Source organism: Onychomys torridus, chromosome 8 (assembly GCF_903995425.1).
Source record: "Onychomys torridus chromosome 8, mOncTor1.1, whole genome shotgun sequence".
NCBI lineage: Eukaryota > Metazoa > Chordata > Mammalia > Rodentia > Cricetidae > Onychomys > Onychomys torridus.
In genome coordinates this window covers 47,211,718-47,234,039 of record NC_050450.1, presented here as the reverse complement: position 1 = coordinate 47,234,039, position 22,322 = coordinate 47,211,718, and the positions used below count along the sequence as shown (strand labels likewise).

Genomic DNA, 22,322 nt, shown 5'->3' with positions numbered 1-22,322 from the left:
CACACACACACACACACACACACACACACACACACACACTAATCATAAAAAAATCAGTTATCATCTCATATCCTGAAGAATCTTCAATATTCAGCGTGAATTCTTTACAGAAACCAACAGGCATCCCCGCCCCCCCTTAAATATGAAAACCAGAACTACAGGAAGCAGCAGCTAACATCCCACTTTAGTCAAGGGATTTACCTTTGCAATGGCAACAAGAAAAGCCAGGGTAAGACAGCTGGAGTGGGACTCCAGTCACCAGTTAAGAAAGTCCCTAAGGTAAGCATTGTGGTGAGAGCCTTGGGAAGGATTGATCACCTTGCACAGAAACCCAGCCCGCAGGAGACACGGCTCCATCCACACACTGCAGCGAAGGCTTGAAAAATGGAATTCTACAGTACTCACAGGAACTGCGGAAGCATCTGTTTTCCAATCTGATGCCCAAGAAATGACATTTGAAGTCCAGTGAGGAAATGGTCAGATGTCTTTGAAGGACTGTGATGAACATCTGGAGAAACTGCTAGAAACCACAGAGGACTTAATTTCATTCTTAAGTCAGAATCCAAACGTATTTATTGATTTTGAGTGTGATGATGACCAGCAAACCAATTACAAAGGCATCGTGCTCTCTTGAAGATAAACAGCTGAGAGCATCAGCTTCATGAACTCAACCCTCACCATAAATAACAACGGAAAGGACGGTGGGTCCAAGTGTGCCGATGGAAGAGGAGAGCAAGATGAAAATGGCCGCTGTACCAGCTCTTGGTGACGGCCATCATGGGCCCTGCCCCTCCTTTCCTGAGTGTGACGCATAGAGATAGGATCACCTTCCCCACATGGTACTAAGGGCAGTGCACATTTGGAAAATGTGTTAGCCCTGGAAGTCTCTCACCTAAAGCATACGCTGCAGTCAACAGTGCATGGGTGACAACTTCAGAGAAAGCCATTATGAGTGACAGCTGAGTGAGCCAGGGCATTGACATATGAATGATTTCATAGCCTGTACATAGATACATGGCCCACAAAGAACCAGTAGATGTGAAAATACTTGATTTAACTGGAACACACACAAAAGTGAGAGATTGAAGCACACAGATGGGGAAAATATTTACAATATATGTAGCTGGTAAGACTCCAGTACTCAAATATGTACAGAGCTCCTAAAATCTGAAGAGACAACGCAGGTATAAATGGGGTACATACAGAGCTCCTAACATCTGAAGAGACAGTGCAGGTATAAATGGGGTACATACAGAGCTTCTAAAATCTGAAGACAGACCATACAGGTATAAACGGGGTCAACAATGAACTCCTGAAGAGCAAATGCAGGGGTTGAAACATCAGGTCTCCACCACAGAGCCGCTGTAGTAGCGGGACAGTCTCCAGAGTAGCTAGAGGCAGGATGTGTGCATGGTCTGGTTCTGTGCTGAGAGGCACCGGGGCTTCTGGGCAGAGCGCATGTGGAGTCTGGACGATGTTTTGCCTTCCACTACCATCAGGTTTTCCCCATGTGGCCTTCCTGACCTGGACAGTGTCTCTGACCTTGTGTATCCCTCTCTGCCTCCCAGAGCCCAAGGTGGTGTTTGCCAAGGAACAGCAGGCACGCAGTGAGGTGAAGGCAGAGGTGGGGGCTAGTGCCACACTGAGCTGCACGGTGGCCCAGGCCCAGACTGAGGTGACCTGGTTCAAGGATGGGAAGAAGCTGAGCTCTGGCTCGAAGGTTCGAGTGGAGGCCTCGGGCTGTGAGAGGAGGCTGGTGGTGCAGCAGGCGGGCAAGGCGGATGCTGGGGAGTACAGCTGTGAGGCCGGGGGCCAGAAGGTCTCCTTTCGTCTGGATGTGCCAGGTACCTATGTGGCCTTATGAGATAGTGGACAGGGGCCTGATTTATCATTTTAGATTAGCCTTTTATATTTGCCCTTTACATTAGCCTTCATCTCTCTCGTTTCCCATCCTTCCTCATTTCCTGCAGCTAGGCTGGGGATCAATACAGAGGTGGAAGTGGGGTGCATTTTGTAAGCCTCGAGTGGCGTTACTATGGGGTAATTCAGAGTCCCTTGTTCCCAGAACCATCTTTGCTCTTGTATGGAATCTGGGACTCTGGCTAGACCTTGCATATAGTCTCAATCCTCCTTCCTCTCCTACACAAAAGAGCAGAGTTTAAAGCAAATACCAGTTAACCTTTGCTTTCAGTCTGGATAGGTGCATCAGGGATCCCCACAGAGCTCCTGCTCTGAACTCAGGAATGGTGAGGGGTGTCTCCTGCCAAGTCAGCCCACATTTCTATCAGTGTTAGTGCTTGGCTCTGGTTCTCAGAGGGAGAAGTCCGAGATGGACAGCCATTTGCCTTGTGTGCAGGTGGAGCCTTGAGGACTTATAGGGTGGGCTGCAATCCTAGATGACCTCTAGTACCCACAGCAGGGGGCTATCGGACTTCGACATAATAGCTGACTGTGTTGATACTGAGAAACAAGCTGTCGAGTCTTCATGGGAAAATCATCATCATTATTGGTCTTTCTCTTCTTCCCTCCCTCCCTTCCTTCCTTTCTTCCTTTCGTTCTTTCTTTCTTTTTTGGTTTTCTGAGACAAGGTTTCTCTATATAACAAGTCCTGACTGTCCTGGAACTTGCTTTGTAGACCAGGCTGGCCTTGAATTTGCAGAGATCCACCTGCCTCTGCCTCCTGAGTGCTGGGATTAAAGGTGTGTGCCACCTCCGCCCAGCAGAAATGTTATTTTAAGAGTATATGATAAAATATTTTATGGTAATAAATCTGAAAAGTTATGACAGTTTGGCTGATCACTAGTAAACTGTGTGAAAACTGATATAAACATTCAGTAAATCCTATGTTCTTCAAATAAGTGGAATAGCAACCAAATATTTAAGTCATTTTGTTGAGAAAGCATCAAATAGTACTGGGAACAGTTATTCCATGATCGTGGAGACTTTTTTAGAGACTAGAGAAAGGAGATAAACCTGTTGGTCATTTCATGCAGTCAGCATAGCACTCACATCAGAGCTGACGGAGGGGTGGGAAGAGTGATCTTCCCAAAGAGCCGTCTGCCATGGTGGCCACAGTGTTGGCAGAGTGAAGCCAGCAGAGGCTGGAGGATGCACACTGTGATGAGGATCATAGTCTCCACATCAAGGCTGAGGAAGTTCCGTTCTCCATTGCCCAAGCCAGCTGTTTCCCTGTGGCCTTCCTGACCTAGACAGTGTCTCTGACCCTGTGTACCCTTGTCTATTTCCAGAGCCCAAGGTGGTGTTTGCCAAGAAGCAGCAGGCTCGCAGCGAGGTGAAGGCAGAGTCAGGGGCCAGTGCCACACTGAGCTGTGAGGTGGCCCAGGCCCAGACTGAGGTGACCTGGTTCAAAGATGGGAAGAAGCTGAGCTCTGGCTCGAAGGTTCGAGTGGAGGCCTCGGGCTGTGAGAGGAGGCTGGTGGTGCAGCAGGCGGGCAAGGCGGATGCTGGGGAGTACAGCTGTGAGGCCGGGGGCCAGAAGGTCTCCTTCCGTCTGGACGTCACAGGTGAGTGCTGAGATGCCAGTTTGTCTTGTATAGAGGTGATGACTGATCAGATGCATGGCTGACCACTGGGTCCTTCCTATTACACTTTCTGTATTACCATCTTCTGGCTTCTCATATGCCATCTTATATCTGTGGGCTCCGTGAGGCAAAACAGGCAGGCATAGGCCCTTCTCCCCCCATGTGGCCTTCCTGACCTGGACAGTGTCTCTGACCTTGTGCATCCCTGTCTGCTCCCAGAGCCCAAGGTGGTGTTTGCCAAGGAACAGCAGGCTCGCAGCGAGGTGAAGGCAGAGGCGGGGGCCAGTGCCACACTGAGCTGCATGGTGGCCCAGGCCCAGACTGAGGTGACCTGGTTCAAGGATGGGAAGAAGCTGAGCTCTGGCTCGAAGGTTCGAGTGGAGGCCTCGGGCTGTGAGAGGAGGCTGGTGGTGCAGCAGGCGGGCAAGGCGGATGCTGGGGAGTACAGCTGTGAGGCCGGGGGCCAGAAGGTCTCCTTCCATCTGGACGTCACAGGTGAGTGCTGAGATGCCAGTTTGTCTTGTATAGAGGTGATGACTGATCAGATGCATGGCTGACCACTGGGTCCTTCCTATTACACTTTCTGTATTACCATCTTCTGGCTTCTCATATGCCATCTTATATCTGTGGGCTCCGTGAGGCAAAACAGGCAGGCATAGGCCCTTCTCCCCCCATGTGGCCTTCCTGACCTGGACAGTGTCTCTGACCTTGTGCATCCCTGTCTGCTCCCAGAGCCCAAGGTGGTGTTTGCCAAGGAACAGCAGGCTCGCAGCGAGGTGAAGGCAGAGGCGGGGGGCCAGTGCCACACTGAGCTGCATGGTGGCCCAGGCCCAGACTGAGGTGACCTGGTTCAAGGATGGGAAGAAGCTGAGCTCTGGCTCGAAGGTTCGAGTGGAGGCCTCGGGCTGTGAGAGGAGGCTGGTGGTGCAGCAGGCGGGCAAGGCGGATGCTGGGGAGTACAGCTGTGAGGCCGGGGGTCAGAAGGTCTCCTTCCGTCTGGATGTCACAGGTCAGTCCCTTGGGACAATCCACATGTGTGTTTACAATTATTACATCTTCTTGATGTAATGGATCACTCCCTTTAATAGTGTGTAGTGAGCTTTTTTTGTCCCGTCTGACTACCTTTGCCTTGAAATCTGTTTAATGAGATTTCAATCTAGCTATCCCTGCTTCCAGTGATCCATATTCACTCTCAAGTCTGCATTTACCAGTGAAGTGTATGTTTTTGAACACTACAAATAGTTTGATATTAAAACAACTATTAACATGTTTAAATATTGTTTTAGATTTATTTATTTTATGTGTAAGAGCATTTTGCTTGAATGTCTATCTGGAGTTACAGATGGTTATGAGTCATTATGTGGATGCTGGAAATTGAACCTGTGTCCTCTGCGACAGCAGCATGCTCTCCTAACTGTCATAGCATCTCTTTAGCCCCTGGATCTTATTTTTTAACCCAATAGGCTTCTCTGTAGGGGAGTTAAGATCATGTTTGTTTTGGATTAGTATAGAGAGGTGTTTTTGGATTCCTGCGGTTTTGTTGGTCATTTTCCGGGTTGTTTTGGTTTAGTTGAATTACTGTTGATTCTTTTTGGGGGGGAGTGGTGGGATTTGGAGATAAGGTTTCTCTGTGTAATCTTGGCTGTCCTGGAACTTGCTTTGTAGACCAGGCTGGCCTTGAACTCAGACATCCATCTGCCTCTGCTTCCTGAGTGCTGGGATTAAAGGTATGTGCCACCACTTCCCAGCTCTAGGATTACTATTCATTATTTTAAAAATGCTTTATTTTGATTTTATGTACAAGTGTTTGCATGCATGTATATATATTACATGTGTGCAGTACTCACAGAGGCCAGAAGAGGGCATTAGATCCCCTGGAACTGCTAAGTGGGTGCTGGGAACCAAACCCAGGCCTTCAGCAACAGCAGCCAGTGCTCTTAGTGTCCGAGCCAGCTCACCAGCCTCTTCTTCTCCCCCCATCTTCCCTCTTTATATTAATTCGAGTTTAGTCATTACTGAATTGGTCATGACTGAATCTTTTTGTCTCCTTTGTTCATCTACTCTTCCAGTGAAATTCATGTGCTATTGTGATTAGGTCTTTTTTCCTCCCCTGATTTTAGGATTCCTGTTAGAATGTGATGCAGGGTTGGTTTGGCTGCTATGAGTTACTTTAGTTTGTTTCTCCGGAGCTGTCTCTATCTCTGTTGGTTTTAAGAGATAAATTCCTTGGAATAGTCCTCTTAGCTGGTAGCTTTGCTTTTTTTTCTTTCAGGGCATGGAATATATCATTCCTTGTTTTCTTGGGTTTGGGGGTTTCTACTGAGATGTTGGAGGTTATTCTAATGGGTTTGCCTTTTGAAAAAGTTGCTACATTTTTAAGTTGTGTGTGAGCACCTGGTGGCACATGGAGAGGTCAGAAGACAATCAGGGAGTCAGTTCTCTCCCGCTGTGTGTGTTTTGGTGACTGAACTCAGGCTGCCAAGCTTGATCTGCTGAGCCATTTCATGGGTCCTCTTATACTTTGTTTTAAAATAAATACTGTTTATTTGTTGAGTTTTAGCGTGTTCACTATTGCATTGTGCGGAGATTCTCTGGCCCTGTTTATTTGGGGCTGTAATACCCCATGTGTTCTGGTGCCTACTTCTTTCTCTAAATTTGGGGAATTCTCTGCTCTAATTTCATTGAATTGATTTTCTGTGCCTTTAGTTTGTATCTCATCTTTCCCTATCTCGTAGGTATCAGGTTTGTGCTCTTGACCGTGTCCCAGAGTTCCCTGATGATATATATATATATTTCACGATCTCGATGTCCTTGCTCAGTTTCTCATGCATGTTGCTGGCCATCTCCTCTGTGTTACTGACTTCCTTATTTACATCCTGAACTGATTTCCTTGCTTTAACCACATGCTTCTGTGTTTCCTACTTGAAGTCGTTGACTATCTTTACACGTGGACTTTAAATTGTGTGTCTAGCGTTTCAGCCATTTCTGTGTCTTTGACTTCAGTAATTGAGGAGCCATGGCCTTTTGGAGGTGGTGTTTTGTGTTGCCCTCTTAGGCCAAAATCATCAGACTTTGTAAGAGAGTTGAGGATGAGTTCTAGACCACAGTGTGGTGTAAAGGAGGCACCTCCAGGTTTGTAGGAGAGGTGACAGGTTTAGATTTACACTCATGTCAAAGGCATCACCTTACCAGTTCCAAGTCCTACAAGGTATGCTGGCACACTTTGTGAAAATTAGCAAACATTCCAAAGAGACAGTAAAGAAGATACACTAAATGGATACAGGATGAACTGCAGGTGGCTGCTCTTCATTCAAATGCAGCAGGGGATGCCTCTGTTCACGTGGGAAAACATTGAGCCAAACCACTGTCAAAGATCGACTTGGGGGCGCTTGCTATACCAGATGCCAAGATTCTTCCAAAGCTAAAATAACCCAGAAATCGAGTCTAAAGATGGGAGCCGATAATGGGACCTAAATGATTAAGGGGTGAACTTACAGCAGCCTGTGTGTAAGCAGGTCCGCTCTCATCCTCTTCTCCCAGCCCTGGGGCCCTGGGAGGTGCACAGAACAGAGTGCAGTAAAATCACCTTGGGTGGCCTCCTCACCACTGAGGAGGCAGCTGCAGGTGGTTAGAGTCGTCCAAGTGAGGGAGATAGCAGGTGTTATAGGTTAGCTGATGTTTTCAGGGTGATAGCAGATTCTTGAGCAGGTCATAAGTGCGTTAGCCATCAGACAAATGGGTATCTTTGCCTGCAGTGAAACTAACTCTCTCAGAATATACCAAAGTCAAAGATGAGGATGACAAATATAATGCCAGCATGTTAGCAGGGCATGACACAAGGAGGTCCTGAGAGGACTGTCAACACCACAGTGCTCTTGAAATTAGGCGAAACACTGGCGTGGCAGCGTGGAGTGGCAACCACTAATGACCACAGGCTTGAGGTCCCCACTCCCAGGACCAGGCTGATGATAAGGGCTGGTAGTCTAGGCTGTCCTCTGAATACGGCAGCTGAGGATGTTTGGAGCAGGCAAGGGAGTGAAGCTTGGGAGACTGTGTGGTCCTGCACAGTCCTGGGGGAGACTTTGTACTGTCACTGTTGTACATGTCTTCTGAGCCGCAGTTCCTTCTTGGAGGAGGCTTGCTCGGACTCTGTTCCAGTGGTCCCACTGGAGCAGCCCCTGAATCTGTGGCAGGACGTATGGATAAACTGGTTTTGCTCCAAGAGACTCTGCGTCTCCTCCTGGGTATAGCTAGTGCAGAGAATGGGGGATGTTTTACCATCCAGACACCCTTCCAGACTCTTTCCCTGTGGCCTTCCTGACCTGGAGAGTATCTCTGACCCTGGTGTCCCTGTCTTTCCCCAGAGCCCAAGGTGGTGTTTGCCAAGAAGCAGCAGACACACAGCGAGGTGAAGGCAGAGGCGGGGGCCAGTGCCACACTGAGCTGTGAGGTGGCCCAGGCCCAGACTGAGGTGACCTGGTTCAAGGATGGGAAGAAGCTGAGCTCTGGCTCGAAGGTTCGAGTGGAGGCCTCGGGCTGTGAGAGGAGGCTGGTGGTGCAGCAGGCGGGCAAGGCGGATGCTGGGGAGTACAGCTGTGAGGCCGGGGGCCAGAAGGTCTCCTTCCGTCTGGACATCACAGGTCAGTCCCTTGGGACAGTTCACATGTGTATTCATAATTATTACATCTTCTTGATTTTATTTTATTTTTTTTCGAGACAGGGTCTCACTATGTAACCTTGGCTGGCCCTGCCTGGAACTTGCTATGTAGACCAGGCTAGCCTCAAACTCACAGAGTCTGCTTTTCTCTGCCTCCCAAATGCTAAGATTGTAGCCATGCATCACCACACCTGGCTTATGAGTTTCTTACTGTGCCTGACTTGTTAACTAAACTTTCTCAGGGCCCTCTAGGAAAAACATACGCAGTATTTGGTGCTATCTGCCTCTGAGGCACCAACTGCAGGTCTTGGAATGTGTTCTGGATGGATAAGGAAGCATGACTTTCCTGTATTTGGAGGCCCTGGGGTTTCTCCTGAGCACATAGAGTGCAGGTCCTGGATGACATTCTGCCCTCCAGCTGAGCCATCCAGGGTCTTTCCATTGTGACCTTGCTGATCTAGACAGTGCCTCTGACTTTGTGTCCCCATCTGTCCCCAGAGCCCAAGGTGGTATTTGCCAAGGAACAGCAGGCTCGCAGCGAGGTGAAGGCAGAGGCAGGGGCCAGTGCCACACTGAGCTGTGCGGTGGCCCAGGCCCAGACTGAGGTGACCTGGTTCAAGGATGGGAAGAAGCTGAGCTCTGGCTCGAAGGTTCGAGTGGAGGCCTCGGGCTGTGAGAGGAGGCTGGTGGTGCAGCAGGCAGGCAAGGCAGATGCTGGGGAGTACAGCTGTGAGGCCGGGGGCCAGAAGGTCTCCTTCCGTCTGGACGTCACAGGTCAGTTGTTTGAGGGCACTAAGCTTGCTCATTTGGATGAGAGGCTGAGACTGACGAATAATCTGAAGGACCCTGGTGCTGCAGCAGGGAACTTGCCTTCTGCAAGTCTCCTGTCATTGACATTCTATTTTCACACATATCGTTTGTCTGTGTGAGCAGAAACAGACGTGATTAAGTCTGGGGAGCTGTCCTTATTTTCACGTGGTACCATTTATCACCCCCAAAACATCCCACTGCTTCTCTGTGTTGCTTTTTGGTGCCAAGGGCTATTCAAGGCTCTTCCTCGTCTTCAGGTCGGGGTAAGCCAGGTATGACTCTCTGGCCTCTGAATGTTCAAGTATCTGCAGCTCCTGCATGCCCTAACCCAGAACCAACATTCATATTCACAAGAAGCATTTCTATTCAATTTAAATAAAACTAGGGATATTTTAATCTCCTGATCATAAATAGATTTTCTTGCAACAAAAGCTGGCTTATTGTAGTTTCAGGTACCTGGCTACTCTTTCCTAAACTCTGAGATGTAAGGGTCTCTGTGTGTTCTGAGGTGTAGGTCCACATTGCATGGCAGTGTTTGTGTGTGGTCAGGAAAGGGCAGAAGGCTGTGGATGTGCTGCTGCAAGAATAGAATGCTCTCCCCAGGGAAAGTCTTATTTTCTAAATGCAGGTTAGAAAACAAGTCAGTATCAGTATTCTCCTTGGAGCATCATTTAGGAAAAGAGAAAGAAGTAGCTTATGTTTTTTTCCCTAACAAGGTGAGTTCCTCTAGTGGGTTCTCTGTCCACAGTCAGTGTTGATGTCACTGACTGGAGTTCATCTGTCTACACCTTCCCTACTCATCAGGCCGAAATCTCAGATGTGCACCAATCTTCTTTCACTTAGGAGCCCTCTCTTACCTCTGGGTGTCACTAGATAACATTTCAAACAGTCCATCGCTAGGAAATGGTTTATGAATAACATATCGACAAAACAAAATGAACTTCATTTTCTTTTCAGAGAATATGAAATTAAAAAGATAAAACTATTTGGCTATTTTCTAGAAAGCTGTATAAAAAGCAACACAAAGAAGTAGAAATCTTGAATAGTTCTAATGTCTTTTTGAAACAGAATCATACGAACCAATATATCATAGAAAAGGGTGTTATTACATGGGCTTACGGATAAATCATACCAAACATTCTAGAAAGTAATTATTAGTTCCAGTGCTTTATTGCACAGTAAGATGATGATAGATGACCATAATGTCCAATGCATTTCCAAACAGCTAAGAGGATTTTAAATATTCACAAATAAATGATAAACAGTTGGTGCAGTAGATATGTTCATTACCATGTTTTGGTAACAATGTAGACAGGTTATTAAAACATTACATTGTACCCTATCATTTATTATTTATTGGTTTAAAATGAAAAAAAAAAAGGGAACCAGTGAGGTGGATCAGAGTTTTCTTTTTTAGATTTATTTATTAATGTTATGTATGAGTGCTCTATCTGCATATACGACGTTATGCCGGAAGAGAGCATCAGATCCCTCTACAGATGGCTGTGAGCCACCATGGGGTTGCTGGAAAATGAGTTCAGGACCTCTGGAAGAGCAGCCAGTGGTCTTAATCGCTGAGCCATCTCTCCAGCCCCGGCTCAGAGGTTCCCGCCACCAAACCTGGTGGCGTGCATTTCATCCTGGGACCCAGTGATCCGGTCTCACTTTTCGGAGGCTTAGGACCTTAGCACTTCCCCATCAAGGACCAAACGTCCATCACATGGACTTTGGGAAACATACCACATCCCAAGAAAGCACAGGAGAAATGCGTCAGGTGACTGTAGTCATAATAAGGTACCATGTCCTCGAAAATCACCGTAAGAGTGCATTTCAAATGTTTACCACAAAACTGATGTGCACGTGGAAATGTTTCTTGGTTAGTTTTTATTGCCAACTTGATACACCCAGGAGTCTCTTGGGAAGAGGCATCACCAAGAATAGATTGGCCTGTGGCCACATCTGTGAGGAACTGTTTTGGTTGGTGGTGGATGTGGGAGGATCCAGCCCACAGTGGGTAGCACCATCCCTATGCAGGTGGCCTGGGCTATATAAAAAAGCTAACCAATGGAGCTAGACAGTGAGCCAGTAAGCCACATTTCTCCGTAGTTTCCATTCAGTTCCTGTTTGAGCTCCTACCCTGATTTTCCTCAGTGGTAGATGTGACCTAGAAGTGTTAAGTGTAAGCCAAATAATCCTTTTCTCCCCAAGTTGCTTTTAGTTATGGTGTTAATCACAGCAACATCAAGCAAGCCAGAATGTGGTGGATATTTTATCTAGCTTGACTTAATTGTTCCGTGCTGTAACATATATCAAGATGTCATATTGTACTCCATAAAATGTGTATGAAAGTTATTAGATACAGTAGAGGCCACTGAGACAGAAATTGTTCTTTGAGGCATTAAGATTTATTTAACACCATGGACAGACAGACAGATAGAAAACAGCACAGCGGGTGCTCTGAAGAGAGTTCAGGCTGTGGTACCAGAGAGAGACAGCATGGTGGGTGTTCTGCAGAGGACTCAGGGTCCACAGGCAGAAGGGGGGGGTCTCTATTTACAGCTCTTTGAGGAGGAGAGAAGTTGTACAGCGGGGAGCCGCAACCAGGCAGAGCCAGGAAAGGGACTGGGGCAGAGGGCTAACAGACTAACAGCCCTGGGATGCAAACTCACTTCTCTAGGTGAGGAACTGCACCTGGGGTCTCTCAGCTGGAGGCTTACAGACAGTGTCTCAGTAGGGAGCCTGTCAGTGTCTCTGAGAAGGGAAAGCTGCTGCTATAGGTATGATGGTCTGGGCAGCAGGTGATTTCTAACATACCTTTGTGGAATGCACAGTAACGACTTCAGTTAAAACAGTAAGGGAAAACCCAAATCAGTATGTAGAAAGCATTTCTTTGTAATGTCTGCTGTACTGACAACACCGGCGGAGGGTGAAATTTTTAAAGACTTAAAACAACACAAAAAGTCTATTTCTAATTCCAAAGCTAAAAACGATTCTTAAGACACCTGTGAGGAAGAGTTGTTACATGTTTTTAGAAGACAGTAAGAAGATCAAAGTGCATAGAAATCCACGGAAGACCCAAATACATTCACGCCTGATAAAAGGCCGAGTGGATGTCTTACTTTGGGGAGTTGGGAGTTAAGGAGATTTGAAAGGCCACCAACAGCCACTGAGGTGGCAGGTGTGAACACACAGGTGGATTAGCCGGTGGGATCTGTTCTCATTTGAGCCACCATAGAGGGTGAAGCTGAACCCAGGCTCAGCTGTCCCTCTGCCACCCCTTAGTTTTTCTACACCTGTGCAGATGTGTAGAAAGGACCAACATCTTCGTGAATGGCATGCTGAACATTTTACTGTATATGGAAAATACTGAAAAATTAGAATACTAGTTCAGATCACATGAGTCAGCTCCAGATGGGTTAGAGGCAAAGGGTAAAAGGTGACAGTGTGAAAACTGAAGGTGATGTCAGGGGTGTGAAGGTGACATCATGGATTGCTCTAAGGACTGCAGGGTGAGGACAGAGTTTCCTTTCAGGAACTCAAGTCTTCTCATCAAAACATAAGCTGCGGAGACTGGACCTCATGGCAACAAATCACACTGATTCAGAAGGACGTTTATCAGCGGATTTAGGACACAGTGAAAAGATGAGGATAGTCACCTCCTACATTTTGCCAAATTCACAGCATGTCACCATCTGATGAACAGTGACTGGGGGTGAGCAAGAAGCTTGAGTTATGACACCACAGTGCATATGCACACGTGGCCAGAAAGATCAGAGGTTTGCCACCATCAGGACCAGGAAGTAAGGGCCACATGGGGTCCAGGCTGCCCTTCAGAGGCAGCAGAAAGATCAGAGGCCTGCCACCATCAGGATCAGTTAGGCCCACATGTGGTCCAGGCTGCCCTTCAGAGGCAGCAGCTGACGGTGGTTAGTGTGGGGCAGGGTGTGGAGCCTTAAGGACTCTGAGACCCTGTGAGAACACACTCTTACACAGTCCTGTGGGAGACCCTCCATTGTCAGGGAGGGTCAAGTGGACAAATGTCATGACTTGCAGACCTTCCTAGGACCAGGCACAGCAGCTCTCCTGGAACAGCCTAGGCAGCACGGGCAAGCTGTGTGCACATATTTTGGTATTGTGCTGAGAGGGACTGTGGCTTCTGGGATCAGGGAGTGAAAAACCTGCACAATGTTCTGTCCTCCTCCCATACCACCCAGTACTGCTACCCATGTGGCCTTCCTCATTGATTACATCTCTGACCTTGTGCATCCCTCTCTGTCCCCCAGAGCCCAAGGTGGTGTTTGCCAAGGAGCAGCAGGCTCGCAGCAAGGTGAAGTCAGAGGCGGGGGCCAGTGCCACACTGAGCTGTGAGGTGGCCCAGGCCCAGACTGAGGTGACCTGGTTCAAGGATGGGAAGAAGCTGAGCTCTGGCTCGAAGGTTCGAGTGGAGGCCTCGGGCTGTGAGAGGAGGCTGGTGGTGCAGCAGGCGGGCAAGGCGGATGCTGGGGAGTACAGCTGTGAGGCCGGGGGCCAGAAGGTCTCCTTCCGTCTGGACGTCACAGGTGGGTGTTGAGACATTAAGTTGACCTTGTGGTGGTTCAGTGCCTGGCTCATGCCCACGCTGACTCTGTGCTCCTGTGTTTCACACTTGTGTTACACACTGTCTGTTCATGTCTTCCCTTTTCCCATCCTCATGTCTAGTGATGTGTTGAGCAGGACCCTGAATGGCAAGGGTGGCCCAGGAAGGTTCTCTTCTTCCTGTATACCCCGAGAGATGTTCCCAGGTTGGGGAGTTTCAACTTTGTCATGTTTTTGTTCCTCCTGGAGCCTTCCTGATGTGGCTTGGGTCCATCTTTTTGATCCTAGGAGGCTAAGTGTCCTCACTTGGGATCTGTGCCCAGGCTGCTCTGCTCTGGGCTGCGCCTCCACATGGACCCGAGCCACATGGACCCGAGAGCACTCTCTCCTTCAGAGCGCTCTCTCTCCTTCAGAGCTCTCAGTGGCTCTGAATGTGACGAGGGGAAGTTTGACCTCCTATTCATACTCAGAGTCAGAGTCATCTCCAGCTTGGACTTCAGGTCATCCAAGACTGGACAGCCTCTCTCTGCTTTTCCCATGGAGCCCTCCAAGTTTAGTGCCTGTGCAGAGCACCAACAACATAGGGTTCTGGGCTGTGAACCTCTGAGCTTTGGACCTCTCTTCCCAGTAATTCTTGTTTTTTTTCTTCGCCTCAGCCAGAACATCATACATGGATTGTGCCTCTTAAGAATTTGTTTTATACATTTAGAAATTTTAAGGACTATGAAGCTTGCTTTACAAATGACAGCCCCGTCAGGAAAGCAGCCCTTGTTCGACAGTATTCCACAACATCCGCAAAACTGCCTAGAAATTCAGGCCCCTGTCTCCCGCTGCGGGCGGGCCAACGAGAGATCTGTGAGCTGACTTCACTGTCCTTTGTGAGAAGCATTCAACCTGGGGAGTTAGTGGGGAGGCTCAGCAGGTTAACCTGCCACCAACCCTCATGACCCTAGTTCAGTTCCCCCAGTCCACCTAGTGGAAGGCAAGAAGGGAGTCCCCAAACTGTCCTCTGACCTCCACACATACATGGTAACATGCCCCCCACAAAATCCCAAAAGAAATGCTATAAAAGACCAGTTTAGCAGCTTGAAGTTCCCTCGGAGGCACCATCCCATGGCAGTTTGGGATTGTTTTCATGAAATGCCTTGTTGTTGTGAGGACCAAATGAAGTATCCCTGATGACAAATGATTTGAAGGGAATATCACATGATTTTATGAACATAAATTTTGAATAGTTGCATTCAGTTGGTCAATTCCTTAGAACTGTTATCAAAACGTATAGATGAAAAAACAGGGAATTCAAATAGCCTTGTAGCCCTCTAAGTCAATAAACACTAGTTTCAAAAAAACATTATAGGAGAGGGCCTGGAGAGATTGTTCAGCTGTTAAGAGCACACACTACTCTTGTGGTAGACCTGAGTTCAATTCCTAACACCCGTATCAGGTCACAGCTGCCTGTAACTCCGTCTCTAGAGGTTCTGACTTCTCTGGCTCTGGGAGTGACACACACACACACACACACACACACACACACACACTCACACTCACACACTCACACACTCTCACACACATACTCTAGCACACATGTGCACACATACACTTACACAATTCTATAATAATCCCACACTCACACACTTGCACACATACACACTAACATTTAATCACACATTCATACACACATGCACACACACATATACACACACTCAACTTAAAAAAATATTATAGAAGAGTTAAGTTCAGTAGCCTGTAGATAAGTTAAAAATATTCTGGAAGCAAATAATTTGTGTAATGGTCATTTCTCTAGAGTTCAAAGGATATATATATATATGTATATATATATATGTACATATATATGTATATATATGTACATATATATGTATATATACATATATATATATATATATATACTTTCTAACTCACTTTATGTAGATAGTACAATATTGACCAAAATGACAGACATTATTAAAAACTGAAAGTACAAGCCAATCTCTCATAAATGCTGAAATAATGTATACATAATATCAACAAATTGACTGGGGAAATATGCTAAGAGCTGAGTATACTGGGATAACGTTAGTCCAGGAATGCAAGGTTGGCTTAGTATTAGAATGTAAAAGCCAATAAAATCTATGATATTGGGAGAATCAGAGCTGGGGAGATGACTCTGTAGTTGAGAATGCTACCTGCTCTTGCTGAGGACCTGAGTTCAGTTTCTAGCACCCACATCAGTGAGTTCACAATCTCCTGTAACCCCAGCTCTAAGGGATCAGTGGCCTCCATTAGCACTGACACTCGCATGTGCAGACACACAGACACAGACAGACAGACAGACACGTGTATAATTAAAAATAGAATAAATGTATGTTTTAAAAGTTTTCAAAAGGAGCCAGGGGCACACATCTTTAATCCCAGCACTTGCGGGCCAGAGTTAGCTGGATTTCTTTGAGTTTGAGGCCAGCCTGGTTTACAGAAAGGTGGATGTCATGGTTGGTGTGATTACCATTTCTGTATGGAAACTAGCAAAAAAAAGTGGGAAATGATATTAGAAAAGAATTGTGATAGCCGGGCAGTGGTGGCGCACACCTTTAATCCCAGCACTCGGGAGGCAGAGGCAGGTGGAGCTCTGTGAGTTCAAGGCCAGCCGGGTCTACAGAATGAGATGCAGAACAGCCAGCTGACTCAAAAACAAACAAAACAAAACAGACAGACAAGTAACAACAAAAAAGAAGTGTCATCATATCCCCAGTGTGAAGCTACTAGTTCAGTGTCTAATGGAAGACATTCAGACTTCTGAGGGGGAACTTACTTCAGGAAGACAATGGAGAGGGTATTAGTTGGTGGTGAGATAGGCATGGAAAACCCAGAGAGGCCCAGTCCTGGTGACTGTTCAAGAGATGATCTTTTGAATGTGTGAGCCAAAAGATTTATGAAGAGAGTGTAAGAACGTTTCATCTGCCAGATGTTAAAAGATATTTTTATTCCATCTTTCCTGATGGTCCAGGCCACCTCTTCAACATAGCATCAGATGATACTCAAAGAAGGCAGGGGCCTTGCATGGTCCTGGGAGAGATTCTCCATTGTCACTGTAGGGCGAGTGCACATGTATGCTGACCTGCTGTCGCTGCTTGCAGGAGCCTTATGCAGACTGTCAAGGCATCCCTCTGCCGTAGTGATGGGCATCCCTCTGCCGTAGTGATGGGCAGTTGGGCTGAACTGTGGTTTTATGCTGAGAGGTGCCCAGGCTTCTTCTGGGCCCAGTGCCGTGTCTGGAGGGTGTTCTGTTCTCCAACTGCCCCATTCTGACCTTCTCCCGCCATGTGGCCTTCCTGACCTGGACAGTGTCTCTGACCTTGTGCATCCCTGTCTGCCCCCAGAGCCCAAGGTGGTGTTTGCCAAGGAACAGCAGGCTCGCAGCGAGGTGAAGGCAGAGGCGGGGGCCAGTGCCACACTGAGCTGCATGGTGGCCCAGGCCCAGACTGAGGTGACCTGGTTCAAGGATGGGAAGAAGCTGAGCTCTGGCTCGAAGGTTCGAGTGGAGGCCTCGGGCTGTGAGAGGAGGCTGGTGGTGCAGCAGGCGGGCAAGGCGGATGCTGGGGAGTACAGCTGTGAGGCCGGGGGACAGAAGGTGTCCTTCCGTCTGGATGTCACAGGTGGGTGCTGAGACATTAAGTTGACCTTGTGGGGGTTCTGTGACTGACTCAAGCGAGGGCTGCCTCTGTGTTCCTTTGGTTTCTCTTTGTCTATTATACATTGTCGCTTATTGTCTCTCTCTCATCCCTTGTGGTGGGCCTGTCCCTGATGGGATGGATGTTACCCCAGGTGACACTGTCTGCATGCATGTTTTGTGGCAGGTGTCTGTGAGGAGGAACCCAGAACACAAGGCTAATAGATAAGGTCCAGTGACACACGTCTCTGAGCTGTGGAGGTGTCTCTTTGAAGCAAACATTCTTTTTTCCTTTTTTCTCAGTCAGAACATTCTATTTAACACCTTTTAATGATTTTAACGAATACATTTAGATTTGAGAATGACTGTGAGGCTCTTGCCACATCTACAAACTGAGAGATGAGGTACCACAGGGACAGCTCCACCGGGAAAGCCAACAACTTCCTCGGTATCTTTTTATCAGTTTGGTAATTGTTCCCTGCCCAGGCCACTGCATGGTCTGTGAGCTGACACTGCTCTCCTGTTCAGAGTGTTGTGGGCTGGGGTGCCGTTCCCCACCCTGTGAGGTTAGTTTGCTACTGTGTTATACAAAAGGGCCAAACTAGCCAGGCAGCAGTGGCGCATGCCTTTAATCCCAGCACTTGGGTGGCAGAGCCAGGTGGATCTCTGTGAGTTCAAGGCCAGCCTGTGCTACAGAGCAAGATCCAGGACAGGTACCAAAAACTACACAGAGAAACCTTGTCTCAAAACAAACAAACAAACAAACAAACAAACATGGCCAAACGAAAGACCCACTAAGAATCTTTTTGACAAATGATTGGAAAGGACTATGACATCAATTTATGTAGATAAATTTCAAGAATTTCAATAAACTCTTGGCCAATTCCTGAAAAATGACTATAAAGCTTAAGAACAATGTCCTAGGAATTCAAAGAGTTCTATAACCTTTTATTTTATATTTATTTATGATTTTAATATGATATATATGTTATCACACATACACATACAGACACACAGACAGACACACACAGGTTTTGCAAGGCAGGGCTTCTCTGCATAGCTCTGTCCTGGAACTCACACTGTAGGCAAGAATGGCCTTGAACTCAGAGATCTTCATGCCTCTGCCTCCTGAGTTCTAGGATTAAGGGCATGTGCCATCACTGCCTCACTAATCTATGTTGCATTGTGTGATGTGTGTATATATGAACATGTGTGTGCATGTTCATGTGTGTGAGTGTGAGCATACATGAGTGGAGGTCAGAGGACAGCCTCGGGTTACATCCTCACTGAGGCAGATTCTTTGTAGCTCACCACTGTGTAGCCAGGCTAGCTGACCCACAGCTCCTGGGAGTCTCCTGTCTCTATTTCCCATCTCACTGTAGGAACACTAGGGTTACAGATGTGCACTACTGCATCCAGCTGGTATGTGAGTCCTGGGCATCATGTATATGTGACAAGAACTTTATCCGCAGAGTCATCTAACCTAGTATACTATAAGTTCTTTAAAGAAATGAAACCTAGTTCAGAATGTCACAGGAAAATAGTCAAGTTCAGCGAATTGTGAGTAAACTGTACAAAATGTTCTAGAAAGAAATTATTCTGTGGTCACAGTGGTTCTTCTAGAGATTACAAAGGGAACATGTACTGCCAACGTACTTTATGAGGATAATACCTTGTTGATACTAAGATGGCAGTGTTAAAGATCAAAACCAACAGACATTCCCTTCTGTACACTAAAGACAGCATCTCTACAAACTTTTGGCAGAGTGAACAGGGTGATAGCTAAGACCTTAGTATGCCGTGCTGAAGGTTATCATCCAGGAATGCAAGGTTGGTTTAACACGAGAATGTGAAAGGTAATGTGACAGGAAGATTAAAAAAGGAAAAAAAATCTTATGTATTTAATAAATGCAGAACTAAGTGTTTGATGAAAGTTTAGATCGTATATCAAAAACAAAGTTTAGCATGTACTCATGTAAAACGTCCTCTTGGTGGAGGTGTAGCTCTGCAATAGCGCCTTGACCCAGCAATCTCGAGGCCTTGGCACCACAAAAGACCAGGAATGGAGAGAGGCTTCCTAAATCTCCAGAGGGTGCTTCTCCGAGCTGCAGACATCATGAAGAGCTGCCATCACGCACACTTTCTCATCACTGGAGATTTCAAAGGGCCTTAACATAACAATGCTTATCCAACATGCAACCACAAGGAAAAGCACAAGCTAAAGAAATGCATTCATCGTAAAGCTAGAAGTCACAGGCAATAGGGTTACACTGTGGAAAAGACAGCTCAGAAGAACTCAGGGAACACTGTATGTCATGGTCCTTGCTCCATGTCTACTGAGGCATGTTTAAACCTTTGAGGGAGAACTTCTTTTAGGAAGAATGGAGAGGAACAACAGATCAATGGTGTGACAAACCAGATGTTTGTTTATTTATTTTAATTTTATGTGTGTATGGGTATTTTGCCTGCATGAGTGTCTGGTGCTCTACATGGGTGTAATGCCCACTGAAGCCAGAAGAGGGCACCACAGACAGTTGTGAGCTGTCCTGTAGGTGCTAGGAATCGAACCTGGATCCTCAAGATCAGCAGCAGCCAGTGCTCTTAACTGCAGAGCCATTTCTCCAGCCCATATTTGTTCTTGATGGCTGTCAAAGTGAAGATCTTTCGGTGTTGTGAAAATTGACAGGATGATTCCAAGGCCCAAGTAGAGACAAAAGAGTGATGGAGACAGAATAGTCTAGGCGTCCACGGTCATTCTGATGCCGTGGCAGTGGAGACAGCCGGGTGTTGGTGTAGATGTGGGCAACAGATCCGGAAATGGAGGAGGAACCTGAAAACAGACCCGAGACTAGCCAGGCCCCCACCCCTCCTTTTCGTGTGTGTTTTGACCATGGCCCTGGTTGGAGGCATGAAAAATAAAAGTGTTGTTAGGCAAATGGTGGCGGGACCACACAGCTGTTCACATCAGTACAGAAAGTGCAGTTATGATGGATGTATTCCTCACTCCAGAAAGACTCTGGTACCCAGCGGCCGCGGCGAACAAGCTCTCGGTGGACACTGCGGATTATGTAAGACTCCAGGATAGTTTCACTTGAACAGAATATAGATGCACTCAGCAGGAAGGACAGCAGGACTTTTACTCCTGCTGAAACATTGTGTCCATGTAACCTGTGATAGGCCTTTATGTCGTAGAAAATACCCCTTAAGAGGAAAAACAAAGGCATATGACTGACAGAAGGACACTGGTTCACAGTAGTCAGAACCTTAGAATGTGAAAGTATGTAGTATGCACAGAAGGGCTGTGAAAAAGGCCAACAACACTATTGGTCACTAAATAAATGTTACCCTAAGGGGGCCAAGCACTAACAGCCAAAACCAGATTGGCCCCCTTCCTGGTGAGGCATCGGGACAAGGTCTAACCAGTGACAGCCCAGCCCCCTCCTGACATAGCAGCTGACATTGCTCAGAGTAGGCAAGTGCGTGGGGCTTCAGGGACCCTCAGGGACCCTCTGCTCTGGGGATGATGTTCCCTGAACAATGCTATTGGCTGTGTTCTGTGGTCATGGAGGGGCAGAGGCACATATGCTGTGACCCTGAGGTCCTTCCCTCCAGGAAGCTTGCAACACTCTGTCACGTGCCCTCCTGCAGGGTTAGTGTCCTGTGTGGATGATGTGATTTTGTACTGAGAGGCACTGGAGTTTCTCTCCTGGGCATAGTCAGTGCAGAGCCTGGAGGAGGTTCTGTCTCCAGCTGACCTACCTAGTCAAGCTGGTTTCCCATGTAGTCTTCTTGACCTAGACAACGTCTCTGACTCTATGCATTTGGTTGTCACCAGAGCCCAAGGTGGTGTTTGCCAAGGAACAGCAGGCACGCAGCGAGGTGAAGTCAGAGGTGGGGGCCAGTGCCACACTGAGCTGCATGGTGGCCCAGGCCCAGACTGAGGTGACCTGGTTCAAGGATGGGAAGAAGCTGAGCTCTGGCTCGAAGGTTCGAGTGGAGGCCTCGGGCTGTGAGAGGAGGCTGGTGGTGCAGCAGGCGGGCAAGGCGGATGCTGGGGAGTACAGCTGTGAGGCCGGGGGCCAGAAGGTCTCCTTCCGTCTGGACGTCACAGGTGGGTGTTGTGATACTAAGCCTGTGTGGAAGTGATGACTGGCTCATGTCCATGACTGATCCCGTGTGCCTTCTGTTAAGTCCAGTCCCTTTACTCACTCCTGTGTGCTTTAGGGGGTGGTGAGCCATGCTGACCAAGGCTGACCCTACGCTCCATCCATACACTGTCTTCTCTTCACATCTCCCCTCTTGCCATCCCTGTGTTTAGTCCAGTGTTGAGCAAGACACTGAATGGGAAGGGTGTCCCAGGAAGGTCCTTTTTTCTCGAGTGCCTGGATGTTCCCAGGTTGGGGAGTTTCATCTCTGTCATGTGTTTGCTCCTGCCCAGAGCCTCCCTGATGCTCCTTGGGTCCATCTTGCTGGTGTTGACCAAGGAGCAGCAGGCAGGTAACCTGGCTGGCTGCATCAGACTCTTGTTGAGGAAAACAAGCTCTGAATAGACACTGTGGATTATTTAGGATCTTGGGATATTACTTAAATAAGAAATAAATCCACTCAACACAAATGAAAACCAACACTTCCATCTCTGATGAAACCTTACATTAGTGCATCTTACACCTGACATATCCTTCTCTCCCTCTGTGTGGCCTTTCAACCCAGACAATGTCTCTGATCCTGTATGTCCCCCTCTGTCCCTAGATGCCAAGGTGGTGTTTGCCGAGGAACAGCAGGCTCGCAGCGAGGTGAAGTCAGAGGCGGGGGCCAGTGCCACACTGAGCTGCACGGTGGCCCAGGCCCAGACTGAGGTGACCTGGTTCAAGGATGGGAAGAAGCTGAGCTCTGGCTCGAAGGTTCGAGTGGAGGCCTCGGGCTGTGAGAGAAGGCTGGTGGTGCAGCAGGCGGGCAAGGCGGATGCTGGGGAGTACAGCTGTGAGGCCGGGGGCCAGAAGGTCTCCTTCCGTCTGGACATCACAGGTGGGTGTCACTGTTCAGGGCAGAGGTGCAGCTGACCACTCAGAGGCAC

The 22,322-nt window shown here is 47.7% G+C and overlaps 1 protein-coding gene across 1 annotated transcript in view; it reads left to right on the top strand.

Annotated features, from left to right (window-relative positions):
- Window positions 1–22,322, top strand: part of Obscn (obscurin, cytoskeletal calmodulin and titin-interacting RhoGEF) — a 141,463-nt gene that overhangs the window by 31,441 nt on the left and 87,700 nt on the right. Inside the window, 7 exon segments of the mRNA XM_036198419.1 lie at window positions 1,569–1,844; window positions 3,249–3,524; window positions 3,762–4,037; window positions 7,907–8,182; window positions 8,698–8,973; window positions 13,293–13,568; window positions 16,959–17,234. Coding sequence (XP_036054312.1) covers window positions 1,569–1,844; window positions 3,249–3,524; window positions 3,762–4,037; window positions 7,907–8,182; window positions 8,698–8,973; window positions 13,293–13,568; window positions 16,959–17,234 — 1,932 coding nt within the window.